At 44.5% G+C, this 14,088-nt stretch overlaps 1 protein-coding gene across 1 annotated transcript in view; it reads left to right on the plus strand.

Annotated features, from left to right (window-relative positions):
- Positions 1-14,088, plus strand: part of POLR2B (RNA polymerase II subunit B) — a 1,548,892-nt gene that overhangs the window by 811,796 nt on the left and 723,008 nt on the right. Inside the window, exon 12 of the mRNA XM_044059158.1 lies at positions 3,159-3,313. Coding sequence (XP_043915093.1) covers positions 3,159-3,313 — 155 coding nt within the window. The remainder of the gene's footprint in view (positions 1-3,158; positions 3,314-14,088) is intronic.

Here is a 14,088-nt window from a genome sequence, read left to right on the forward strand (position 1 = left end):
AGATGCTCTTTCATTCAACTGGAAGTTCCTAACGATCTATGTATTCCCACCTCTGCCACTGATGACCTCAGTACTACTAAAGATCAAAGCAGAGAGACCCAAGGGAATCATAATAGCTCCGGACTGGCCGAGACAACACTGGTATCCACTACTGAGAAGCATATGTCACACCAGGAGGTGGGCCCTTCCCCAATGGCCTCTACTTTTGACTCAACACAATCTCAAAACAGTGCATCCAAACCTTCAGACACTGCAGCTAACAGCCTGGGAGATCCCATAAATAACCTCAACCTATCTCTCTCCAAGGAAGTTTAGCGGATACTAACAGAGGCTCTAAGACCATCCACCAGAAAGGTTTACTTGGCAAAATGGAAGAGATTCAGCAATTGGAATACCAGCAAGGGGCATGATGCATCATTGTTGAACATCCCACTCATCTTGGAATATTTGGCGGATATGCTAAAGAACGGCCTCTCATATTCTTCCATAAAGATACATGCATCCGCTATTTCAGCTAGATATAACACTGATCCTCCAGTCTTTTCACACCCCTTGCTAAGGCAATTCCTCAGGGGAATCAAGAACATCAAGCCACCAAGAAAGGCCCCAGTTCCAGCCTGGGACCTCACTTTTGTCCTAGAAAAACTGACTCTACCTCCTTTTGAGCCAGCAGCTTCAGTTGACTTGCAATTTCTCTCATGGAAGACAGCTTTCCTGTTGGCAATTCCTTTTGCAAGAAGGGTTTCGGAACTGCAGGCCCTAATGGCAATACCACCGTTCATAATTTTTCACAGACAGGGTTTCATTAAGGACCAACCCTACCTTTATGCCAAAGGTGGTATCTAGGGTTTCTTTGAATCAAGCTATTCATTTGCCTGCTTTCTTCCCCGATCCTGAGAATAAGGGGGAAAGACGGTTACATACCTTGGACATTCACAGACAACTTCGATACTACCTGGACAGAACCAAGGCCAGTAGGAAGTCTGAACAACTTTTTGTAGCTTACGCCCCTGCAGTCCAAGGAAAAGCAATTTCAAAACAGACAATTTCAAAATGGATTGGACATTGCATCAGATTTTGTTATTCCTTTCATGGAAAGACTGTTCCAGCCAATGTCAGACCACATTCCACAAGAGCTACAGCCACCTCTACAGCATTCTTAAGAGGGGTGCCTAATAAGGACATTCTAGAAGCTACTACATGGAGCTCTGTGCATACATTCTCCAAACACTACAATCTCCCTCTATACTCCAGATCCAGAGCACGATTTGCTTCGGCAGTCCTGCAGGGTTTGATTGCCACACCATCTTTTTCCTAGAGCATACCTCCTCCCCCAGCTAAGCTATGGTATTCTACCCACATGTTATGACTGCAGTTACATTCTTGAAGGACATAGTACAGTTTTGTACCTACCATAAATGTAGATGTCCGATAGACATGCAACTGCAGTCGGATTTTCCCTCCCTCCATACCCCTCTATGCCTAGGACCCTCTCCTATCCCTGTTTCTCTAAGCTGGGGATATCTGTTATGGTGTGTTTGTTTTATTGATCATTTATTTCTCTGGAATCCTGTTTCTGTCTTCTAATTTGATTACAGCCTTCCTTGGAGGGCACCTGGCGTCTGGGGCAAGAAACACTGAAGAAGATGGCGTCGGCTGATGCTTATGTGCTCCAGCCGCTCTGACGTCGGAGAGAAATGCGACATCAACCGACGTCGGACCCAGACTTTGGAATCCGGCCGACGGAGGGCTGCCTGAGGCAGGACAACCCACATGTTATGACTGCAGTTGCATGTCTATCGGACATCTACATTTATGGTAGGTACAAAACTGTACTTTTCATTTCAGGCCACTACCTCTTGTCTTCATTATGGTACTTAAATGTTGTATTAGGAAAACTTGCTGTTTGCTCCGGTTCAGCTGAAATTAAATTTATGTACTGGAAAAGACTTCTGGTGGCTATGATCACTGCAAGATGAATGTTAGAGTTGCAAGCCCTGTTGTACAAATTTCCATACATTGTATTCCAGGAAGAAATATTTCCTTTATGCACAAGGTTGCAGAAGTCTAATGTAATTTAATCTAGTCACCTCTTTCTGAGCTATGCCAACAAGGTTGAATGCAGGCTATACTTTGAGAAGAGCAAGAGAATTCAGAACTAAGACAAGTTTTGTTTCATTTTCTAAAGTTAAGGACAGTAAGTAAGTAAAGCTATCATTATCCAAATGGTTGAGTATGTCATTTTATTCTTGTTTGTGTAGCAGCAAGCCACTGCCTTTCAGATTTTTAGTACTCTGCCAGGGCTCAAGCTACTTCAGCAGCTTTTCTCAGAAATCTACCATTGGATGACATTTGTGCAGCTGCTAAGTGGTCTTGAATATGTTGGCTGTATGTTATCATGGACATTTATTTTATCCAGAACTAGTCACCTTTGGGGCTTCCATTCTTAAGGGTCTTATATTAGTTCCACTCTATGCATGTTTGAGGTTTCTATCCATCTGTTCCAATCTATGAGCAGGGTCAACATAAATACTTGAGTTGTGTACTTGGCAGAAAGATTTATTCTGTTTTTAAGCATCCCTCCAAACTTCCCCCATCCTAACTTTTTTTATCTGGAGGAATGTAGAGGAACACGAGGGGCCTGCATTTGGCTGCTTGGCGCTAAATTGTTGCTTCTTATGGTTTTCTTGCTTTGCATTAGCGTCCTTTTTGCAAGGATGGTGGCTTTACTCAATCTGGAGTGGTAGCCAAGAACAGCGGAGAGGGGGAAGAACTCCAACTAGTTGGTTCTCATTGATGCCGTGCTGGAAAACACCTTTGACCAATCTATCCATTTCAGTGTATGGGGAGAGACCCACTAAGACTGTTGCACTGGTAAGTACGTAACTTCTGTATTGGTATATGTGCCATAAGGTACTGGTCCAGGTTTTTCAAATGTGTGCTGTTGAGTGGTCTATCTCTGGGTGTACTGTTTATGAATGCAACGGATCAGGCTTAATTCCATGTCACTCTCCTTAAACTGCATCATTTGCTGTATATCCTTAAATGTTATGCAAGTACTGAGGTTTTATGGGTATAGGTTGTACAGTGTATCTTCAGATTGTGCTAATACAGCTCTGCAGCATCTTAAAATAGTGGTGAATATCTTTGTATTGCAGGTGTCCATGATCAGAGACATCAGAGAACGGGAGATAAGAATTTATACTGATGCAGGCAGAATCTGCCGACCACTTTTGATTGTGGAAAAGCAAAAGCTTTTGCTCAAGAAGAGGCACATTGAGCAGCTGAAAGAAAGAGAATACAACAATTACAGGTAACTGGATTTACATTACAGCTTTGTCTTGCCAGTCTGTTAGATGGTAAATATTAGGATTAAAATAAGTAAAACTAAAGCACAACTTGCATCTTTAATTTTGACTTTTCCCATACATTCGGATAAAACTGCTAGTGGAAAACCACCTGTGTCCTGACTGACATCACTGTTGCAGTACTCAATGAATGGGTTTATCATAGCTGAGATCCGGCCAGGGTACCAAAGCTTTACCTTTCCCAGGATCGTACTTCCATGTGACCTCAACTCATGAGCATGGGGTGGGTAGATGGACATAAGCGTGTAATTACCCAGACTGTCTTGCTGCCAGCCCGAACACAGATCACATTTTCATTGGACTGATAGTCGTTTGCCCAGTGGTACCACTCCTTTTTTTTAGTAAATACAAATACCCATTGGGAAAGCTTCCTTTTACTTTTCTAAAGTGTTTTTTCTTGCCATTATTAGCTGTCAACAAGGAGGGGTATGTGTGTGTTGTGGGCAAATTCCATGCAAAGACTTGCATACACATTGTCTCTTCTGATTATGTGCGGAACATTATTATAAGGCCTGTTCATTTGCCATTTGTTTGTACACAAGATGTGATCCTGTTAGTCCTCACTCGGTACTTTTCTGGAGGCCCAATTGCTTAAACACTTGGCCCACATTAAGATGGTGAATTACGCTTTCCTAGATGTGCTATTACCACTTAAACCTTAAAAGACCTAGGGCAGAAATTCAGTTGACTCTTCCTGGTTCTGATGTACCCACTCAGTTTCAGAAACTGGCACATCTGTTTCCATCTCAGATGCTTTCTACTTTCAGAGGCTGGTTTGGTGTCTGAGGCTGCTATGACTGAAACCTGAGAAAAAAACTGAACCATGCATCATGTCTGAGGGTTCCTCTGGTACTAGTTAGGGAAGAGATCTCAGGTAAATGTATTGAGGCATCACCTTGCTTGGTTCAGACCACTGGCTTTTTGGGCCATTATGGCCCTGAAGCTACCATCCTTTTCCTTAGCAGCCCTTACCCTGCCCTTCAGAAGACTGGTGTGGAGTCCTCTTTTGAAGATAAGGAGGCTTCTGATTCTGATAATTCTGTGACATTTATCTCCAATCCACTCCCCTGTCCAAGTCCATTCAGAGGATGAATATTTCCTTTCTCCTGACTCCTCCATGTAAGAAGCTCCTTTTGGACAGACACTATACATGATGAAACATTTGAGTGGAAGTCTAGTCAGATTAGAAGTTCAGAAAATATGGTACAACTGCTAGGAAATGGGCACTACCATCTTTTCCATATTTCACTGTGCTCTTGAGGCATTCTTAGATTCCTTTCAATGTCTGCTGCCTTAAACTGGCACCCTCCAGCCCCCAAAAGGTCAGACACATTTTTGAAGTCCCTCATGACCTTTCATTCTTGTTTTAAAAATACTGTACCAGACTCTAAGTATCTGTTTTCTGATAAACCTAAGCTCCTACTGAATGCCAATGCCGTCCCTACAGACAAGGTTAGTAGGACTATGAATTGATGTGGCAAAAAGGTTTATACCTACTCTACTTTGGCCTTCAAGGCTGTAAATTGCCAGACCCAAGTGACCAAGTATTTGATATCCATTCTCAGTTCCTTAAGGTAGTGGTGGATTCACAAGGGTCCGACAAGGCTCTTTATTAGTTTACACACATAGCCAGCCACAGAATTAAATGTAGCTATGCTGCAGGTGCTTTGTCAAGAGTATCTGCCACTGGTTATATTCTCTCTGCAGGTGCTTTGTCAAGAGTATCTGCCACTGGTTATATTCTCTGCAGGTATGCACAATCAGCCCATATTTGAAGACCTGAAAGAGTTTGTTTCCCCTGTAGGCAGAAATTTGCCATTCGGACCTCAGGCTGCCTATATTTTCAAAGACCTCCAAGAAGAGAGGAAAACCATGAATGACTGTAGACAGCTTCTGTAGTCCTCTCTACCTAGGTACCAGAGGAAGTGCCCAACAAAACCCATCTCTTTTAAAAGATTCTAGGCCCAGCCAGAAATACAGGAAGGTCCCTAGAAGGATTCCCAGTGAAACAAAGATCAATCTTCTGGTAGGACTACCTTTGGAGGCAAATCTGTGACCATCTGCAAAGTCCCCCTACCCCACACCCCTGGCCTTTCCTTTCTCAAAAAGGCTCACCTAGTCAGTGCCGTCCTGGAAAAGATTACCACAGACCAGAGGATGCTTTGTGTATAAGAAAGAGCTATGACATGTCTAAAATTAAAATGCCTTCTGTAATGCTATGCCATGCTGCCTCCACAATCAAATGCACCTGCTTCCACCCATCATGTGGGAATTGCAGGCATAAGGCACAATAGAGCCAGTACCCCAGGAGTTTGTGGGAAAGGGCTTTTATTCCAGAATTTTCATAGTACCACAAAATGACAATGGAAACCCTAGATCTCTCTATTAAACACACAATGCCAGCTTTCAGAATGCTTTTGCCTGCACACTGCTTCCATTCATTCTTCGTCAAGCTTCTCTAGTATCTCTAGATCTAATAGATTCTCGCATTTCACCTCCCTTGCTGGAATTTCCTGAGATTTTGTGCTGGGTCATCTCACTTTCAGTTTACTGCTTTACCATTTGGGCTTTTCACAACCCCAAGAGTTTTCAGTGTCTGGCACCAGTAATTGCCTTCTGTTGAACACAGAATCTGATTTTTTTTCTGACTTAGACTTGTTAATTCAAGCCACCGCCTCCAATATTCTTGCAACACCAGACCTCCCAACCGTCCTGAATTACTCTGTTTTTACAGAGTTTTGGGTTCCCAATGAAGGGGTGCCACGATTCCAGAGTGGCACCCCTTCTTTTCCGATTTAATCTATTTTTTTAGATTTCGTGCTTTCGGAGCTGACATCACGTGCGCGATGACGTCAGCTCCGTTACCCTGTCGGAATTGAGCTCAGATGTGCGCGCGCGTCTGAATACTATCTGGGAATGTCAGTTATGGAGTTGCTGTTATGCCGAGTCTGGGCAGATTCTACTTTTAAGCCTTGCCATTTTGCCGAGTCCAGGCAGATTTTACTTTTAAGCCTTGCCGAGTCAGGGCAGATTTTGCTTTTAAGCCATGCCATTTTGCTTTCATTTTAATGCCGTTTGCAGGCAGATTTACTTCTGTCTATTTACTTTTGTATGAATACTTGGAGACTGCCGTTTACTTTAGCCATGGAGTTAATTCATAACTGCAGAGTGAAGTTCTGCGGATTGCTGACAGGTACCTTTTTGCTGAAGGTGTGTGTGTGTATGTGTTTCTTTACCATTGAAATGTGCTCCCAACAGCTCTATTCATGATGCAAGCAATGTAGACTGGTGAGAAGCAGCAGCGCCAAATACACAAATTGTTTTCTTACATGCGAAAGTAACTACATACACATTTACACTACTGGTGTAGGCGGATTGTGGTTGACAGGCTAAGGTGAGCAAGAAAACAGTCAGGAAGGTGTGGATACCTTAGCGCAACCAGACACTCGCTAGGTGACGGCCTGTCAGAGCTAACATCTCTTTCCAATAATGCTAGAGCCACTCACAGGGCTGTCACTTAAGACATGCTCTCCAATACCTAGTAAGATCAATGCTATCATGCAATGCATTAGCTGTTTTGCTTTCTGTGCCATGCGGGTACCTGAATAACTCATGGTTTGGTGAACGATTCTCCAAGAAGTAAAGCTTGTGTGTTTCACTTTTAGATTGTCAGTTTGCATAAAAACTGGGGAAATATAGTCTGGTTATCTTTTTTTCAATTGATTAATGCAGCAATGATGCACTGACCTTGCAGTAACATGCCTAGGGTATGTGGAAAACAAAATAAATTGCAATAAAAATGAGCACAGGGTAATTCTAAATGTACGACACCCCTGTCTCTAGTTAGATGCTACCTAGAAAGATACAAAAGTGTCTTGTAGTTCAACACTGGTGCTTCAGTATTTCAGAACTCTTTTTCTGCTTATAGCTCCATTTCCAGGCTACAGTTTGATGCAACATGTTAGTGATATAGTTCTCTGGCATACTGGGTACAAACTTTGTAAGATACTGCATCATTTCTAGGAATTTTTTGTAGTGCTCGTCTTTGGCATTTATCTGACTGATATGACTTTTTTTTCTGTATTAGACTTCATTCTACCCGATTGTTAACTTTGTATTTGCATTTAGTTAATTTTGAAGATGTCCTTCAAGGATGCATCTGCAGTCATCACATATGGGTTGTCCTGCCTCAGGCAGCCCTTCGGTCGGCCGGATTCCAAAGTCTGGGTCTGGCCTCGGCTGATGTCGCACTTTCCCCGACGTCAGAGCGTCTGGGGTATAAAAGCATCAGCCGACGCCATCTTCCTCAGTCTTTCTTGCCGCATGGTGCCCGAAGCAGAAGCAGTTCGCAAGTGCCGGTCGGTCAGCTCCTGTGATTCAGCTACCGAAGACTTCGAAAAAGCTAAGTACCCCGTTGGGGACTCTTTCTTGCCTCAGCCGATATCAGATAAAGTTAATAATTGTTTAACCTGTGGGAAACAAATACCTCATAAGGATTTCCACTCTTACTGCCTCCCCTGCCTAGGCCCAGACCACGACGTCTCGGCCTGTTCAGCCTGTGCTTCCTTCAACCGACGAACTCTTAGACGTCGGTCGGAGTTTGCAGAGGAGTTTTTTGGGGCTAGTTTTGCTTATATAATGCTGTCGGAGACTCCGACTTCGCATTCCGTCAAAAAACGGAAGGTCAAGGACAGACACACGCGGGCCGCGGTTTCGGCTGAAACCTCGGTCAGGCCTACCGCGAGTGTCTCGGTCTCGGCTGAAACAGAGTCCTTGGCTCTTCCTACTACCGAAACCGCACAACCGACTACCTCGGCCCCGGAGGCCCCGGCCGTGTCGGTCATTGAATTACCTACTGAAACCGGTGTCCAGGAACCTTCCGACACCATTACTGTTGATAAGTCTACTCCTGCACGTGGTGCAGCCAGACCCCCTGCTTCCATGTCCATTAAGGCTTTCTCTAGGGCTAAGGCTGCCAAACTTTCTAAGGCTTTGCCTCCCAAAGTTTCCTCTCAGAGACCTTCTTCTAGCGCTCAGATTCTTACCCTAGCAGAGGATCTGATTTCATTAATCAGAGGTTCCCAACCTCTTGCGGACAGGGGCTCTCACCCACCTCTGGACAAAAGGCCAAGGGTTGAGCCCTCTGATCCACAGTCCTCAGATGAGTCCACAGATGGCTCTGCTCCGTCAGACCACCAGGAGGAGGCTTATTTGGCCTACGGGGATTCTGATGCTGAAGAATCTATTCCCTCGGCCTCCCCTCCTGAAGAGTTTTCATTTGGAGAAACATTACACACTATGAGAGAACATTTTCAATGGCAGGGTCAGGATTTCTCTGATTCCAGAAAGAGATTAAGGACCTTTTTACATTTACCTCAGCACAGGCCCTTAGCTATACCTCCTGTTTTGAATGTAATTGATGATGTCTATTCATATGCTTGTACTGCCCCTGATTCTCTCCCTCCGGCTCCTGCCAAACCTGATAGATACTACAGGGTCCCGGATTCACATTATCACCTGTACAAGGCCCCCACTGCTGATCCAGAAACTATTTCCCAGGGCCCTAAAGGGGTTGCAGCTGCCACTGCTAAAAATCCTCTACCCTCAGAAAGGGAGTCCAGAGCATTAGAGAGATGGGGTAAGAAAGTCTATACTTCTGCAACTCTTTCCATGAGGGCATTAAACTGTCAATTCCATATGATACAGTATGAAGAGTATTTACTAGATGAATTGCATAAGAAACTGTCCTCTGCTGAACCCCTTGATCGTAAATCCCTTCAGGATCTGGTACATAACTCCCAGCAGGTTAGTAACCATTTCTTGCAGTGTGGCTATGATGCATTGGAAGCTTCATGTAGATCTGCTATGACAGGTGCAGTTATACATAGGCATGCCTGGCTGAAGGAACAATCTCTGCCAGACCATGTTAAAGCTAAGCTTTTGGATGCTCCTATGGAAAAGCAAAAATTATTTGGTTCCACGGCTCAAGAGGTTTTAAAGAAATTTGAAGAAAAGGCAAAATCGGTGCAAACAGTTAGACTTTCTGCAAGTCCAACCACCGAGATTCAGCAGAAATTGGCCTATTAAGAATTGGTCCTTTCCGGACTCAGACAGATCTCAGAGGCAGAAATAGACGTGCCAGAGGTAGAGGCAAGCTAGAGGCTCCTACAGAGGCCGTCAGTGGCAGCCTCCTAACCAGAGAGGTAGTGCAGGAACTACAACTGCTACACCAGGACAGACTCAATGACTTTATTTTGACTCCGCCGACCAGGGCTCAATTAGAAGCACCTTTGGGCGGAAAGCTTTCTTTATTCTCAAAAAATTGGCACAGCATTACAGGGGACACATGGACACTGCAAATAATAGACAAAGGATACAGGTTCCATTTCCATTCATTGCCAAAAAGAAAAGGCATGCCAAACCTGCCACCAAATCAGAGGGCAGAGGCTTTAAAGCAAATTACCAAGTTAATACAAATGAAAGCCATAGAAAAGGTACCTCTTTCAGAACAAGGCCAGGGATTTTACTCAAGATTATTCCTTGTTCCAAGAAAAGAAAATCAATGGAGGCCTATTCTCGACTTGTCCGCACTGAACACGTACCTCATTGTGCCAAAATTCAAAATGCTGACTCTACAGCAACTCCTTCCCATGCTGGGCAAGGGGTCTTGGCTGGTGACTCTAGACCTCAAGGAGGCATACCTGCATGTCCCTATTTGACAAAGCTGCAGAAGACACCTCAGATTTCGTGCAGGGTCAGAGCATTATCAATTCTCAGCATTGCCCTTTGGCTTATCTACTGCGCCCAGAGTATTCACGAAATGCCTGGCATCAGTAATTGCACACTGCAGACTTCAGGGGATTCAAATCTACCCTTATCTTGACGACTGCCTAATGCAAGTGGACAGCAAACAAACCTTGTTAAAGGACTTGGACTATGCCATACACCTGTTACAGGCCTTGGGATATACAGTCAACATCCACAAATCAAGACTGGTTCCATCCCAAAGAATAACTTTTCTGGGTGCGGATCTAGACACAACCACCCAGATGGCTTTTCTCACACAAGAAAAACAAGAACAGCTACCAGTTTACTTTCAGAATCTCACAAGACAAACTCAGATGACTGCAAGGAAAATCCTGCAGGCCCTGGGTTACATGGCATCTTGCATTCTTCTGATTCCACAAGCAAAGCTTCATATGAGTAATTACAATGGTACCTAAGAAGTACATGGACTCAGCACAGTCACAGCTTGGAAGCTCTGATCCCACTCATTCCTTGCCTTCAAAAGGAATTCCTGTGGTGGGCTCAAGCCTGCCGGTCCAACAGCGGGCTGCCCTTCAGCAAGCCAAGAGCCAATCAAACCATCACCACGGACGCTTCAGACCAAGGTTGGGGAGCGCACATGGAGGACAGATGTATACAAGGGCTATGGTCACTAAGAGAGCTGCACATGCACATAAACCAAAAGGAACTGCTGGCAGTGATACACGCAATCAAGGCCTTCAAACCTTTCCTTCAGCAAGGCCCACCTGCTCATAAGGACAGACAACACCACAGTTATGTGGTACATAAACAAGCAAGGAGGCACCCATTCCTACCCTCTTTGCAGACTGACAGTGATCCTATGGGAACTGGCATTGAAACTCAACATACAGCTACAGTCCCAATTCGTGCCAGGGAAAGACAATACACTGGCAGACAGCTTAAGCAGAACTACCATGGATGCACACGAATGGATGCTACACCCAGACATCTTTTTACAAATCACAATCATGGGGAAGGCCGGAAATAGATCTGTTTGCTTCACCCCTAAATCATCAACTAAAGAAATTCTGCTCAAGGACATACCACCCACAAGCATGGAAGGTGGACACTCTCTTTCAGCTGGAAAGCTCTAACAGTGTATGCTTTCCCACCTCTTCCACTAATGACCAAGGTCCTACTGAAGATCAGGACAGAGCAGCCCAGAGTAATCCTGATGGCCCCAAACTGGCCAAGACAACACTGGTACCCACAGACGAAACCATGGCCTCTTCCCCTATGGCCACTCCTACTGACGCAGCACAATTTCAGGACTCTACACTCCAACCTGAAAACCTTGCAGCGAACTGCTTGGAGAATACCATGACTCCTCCTCAGGATAATCTATCCCAGAGAGTGAAGGATATTATTATGGAAGCTCGCCGACCTTCCACAAGGAAGGCATATACAGCAAAATGGAAAAGATTTCACACCTGGAACATAGCAAAGAGCCTAGACGTGACTGTGATGAATATGGCATATATACTGGAATATTTGGCGGAATTGTCCCACAGTGGCCTGTCTTACTCTTCCATCAAGATACATGCCTCAGCAATCTCAGCAGAATACAATCTAAATCCACCTGTCTTCTCTCACCCTCTACTGGGAATCAAAAACATTAATCCTCCAAGGAAACCACCTCTACCTACTTGGGACCTGAATTTCGTGTTGGAAAAGCTAACGCTTCCTCCCTTTGAACCAGCAGCATCGGCAGATGTACAGTTTTTATCTTGGAAAACTGCCTTCCTTGTGGCCATAACCTCAGCAAGAAGAGTATCTGAGCTACAAGCTTTAATGGCGGTGCAGCCATTCCTTATCTTTCATCAGGACAGAGTTTCTTTGAGGACCAATCCTACATTCATGCCAAAGGTGGTATCCAGGGTATCTTTGAACTAAGCTATTCACTTGCCTACATTCTTCCCACAGCCTCAAAATAAAGGGGAGAGACTTCTGCACACCCTGGACATACACAGACAACTACGTTACTACTTGGACAGAACTAAAGGTTACAGAAAGACTGACCAGTTGTTTGTCGCATATGCTGCTGGGGTACATGGAAAAGCAATTTCCAAACAGACAGTTTCGAAATGGATAGGAAATTTCATTCGTTTTTGTTACTCCTTTCATGGAAAGACTGTGCCAGCTGACATTAGACCTCATTCCACGAGAGCCACAGCCACCACCACAGCCTTCCTAAGAGGGGTGGCTACCAAAGACATTTTAGAAGCTGCTACATGGAGCTCAATGCATACATTTGCCAAGCATTACAATTTGCCTTTATACTCCAGATCCAGAGCAGGTTTTGCTACGGCAGTCCTACAGGGTATCTTAACTACACCATCCTTCACTTAGTGCCTCCACCCCCAGTTTGGCTATGGTATTCTACCTATATGTGATGACTGCAGATGCATCCTTGAAGGACATAGTACAGTTTTGCACCTACCATAAATGTAGATGTCTGATAGGTATGCATCTGCAGTCAGGTTTACCCTCCCTCCTACCCCTCTGTGGTATTCCTAGGGTGCTTACCTTTCTTTTAGCTAGCTGGGGGAATCTATTATGGTGTATTTGTATATACATGTATATATATATATTTTTGCAAATGTTAGGAATTTTATTGCATTTATCCAAATTTAGCCTTCCTAGAGGGCACCTGGCATCTGGGGCAAGAAAAACTGAGGAAGATGGCGTCGGCTGATGCTTTTATACCCCAGACGCTCTGACGTCAGGGAAAGTGCGACATCAGCCGAGGCCAGACCCAGACTTTGGAATCCGGCCGACCGAAGGGCTGCCTGAGGCAGGACAAACCCATATGTGATGACTGCAGATGCATACCTATCGGACATCTACATTTATGGTAGGTACAAAACTGTACTTTCTCTGTTCCAATTCTGTGTTTTACTGTTTTGGCTGTTCAGTGCTCTGAGTGTTCACAATATGATTAGCTCATCTGATAGCACATTGTAGAACTCTGAGTTCATATTTCCTGCTACTTAAGCAATTGTCATTCAGAGAAAATCCACAAGAAGACCCTCAATGCCTTTCACCATAGACTGCTTTCAAATGATGGGTCTCGCATTAAATCTTCTAAGGTCACAATCTGTCAGACAATTATCCTGTTTTTATGAGGTCTCAGATTTCGCCCAACAAAAAGCCTGCCTTCCTTCCCCAGGACATGCTGTTTCTGACAAACTACTAGCTAGCCTATTTACAAAACTCACCTAAACAAGGAAATTTCTGAGAATTCTGGGTTTATATGGCAATCTTGTATTCTCATTATCCTGCTTGCAAAATTAAATACGATAACTTCTGTGGTTTCTTTAAAAAAAAAAAAAAAAAAAAGTTTGGAAACGTTCTCAACTCCTGGATAACCCTGATGTCCTTCAAGAATGCAACTGCAGTCCTGACATATGGGTTGTCCTGCCTCAGGCAGCCCCTCTGTTGGCCGGATTCCAAAGTCTGGGTCCGGCGTTGGCTGATGTCAGAGCGGCTGGGGTATAAAAGCATCAGGCGACACCATCTTCTCCAGTCTTTTTTTCCGCGCAGTGCCCGAAGCAGAAGCAGTTTGCAAGTGCCGGTCGGCCAGCTCCTGTGTTTTCAGTTACCGAAGTCATCAAAAAGCTAAGTACCCCGTTGGGGAACCTTTTCTTGCCTCAGCCGATGTCAGATAAAACTGCAAAAGTTAATAATTGTTTGTCTTGTGGCAAACAAATACCTCATAAGGACTTCCATTCTTACTGCCTTCCCTGCCTGGGCCCAGACCACGACGTCTCGGCCTGTGCTGCCTGCGCTTGCTTCAATAAGCGCACTCTCAGGCGCCGGGCAGAATTTGCTGAAGACTTTTTTGGGGAAAATTTCTCCTATATCATGCCGTCGGAACAACCGACAACACATTTCCAAAAAACGGAAGGACCGG

This window comes from Protopterus annectens, chromosome 17.part0 (genome assembly GCF_019279795.1).
Source record: "Protopterus annectens isolate FY-2018-M chromosome 17.part0, PAN1.0, whole genome shotgun sequence".
Classification (NCBI taxonomy): Eukaryota; Metazoa; Chordata; order Ceratodontiformes; family Protopteridae; genus Protopterus; species Protopterus annectens.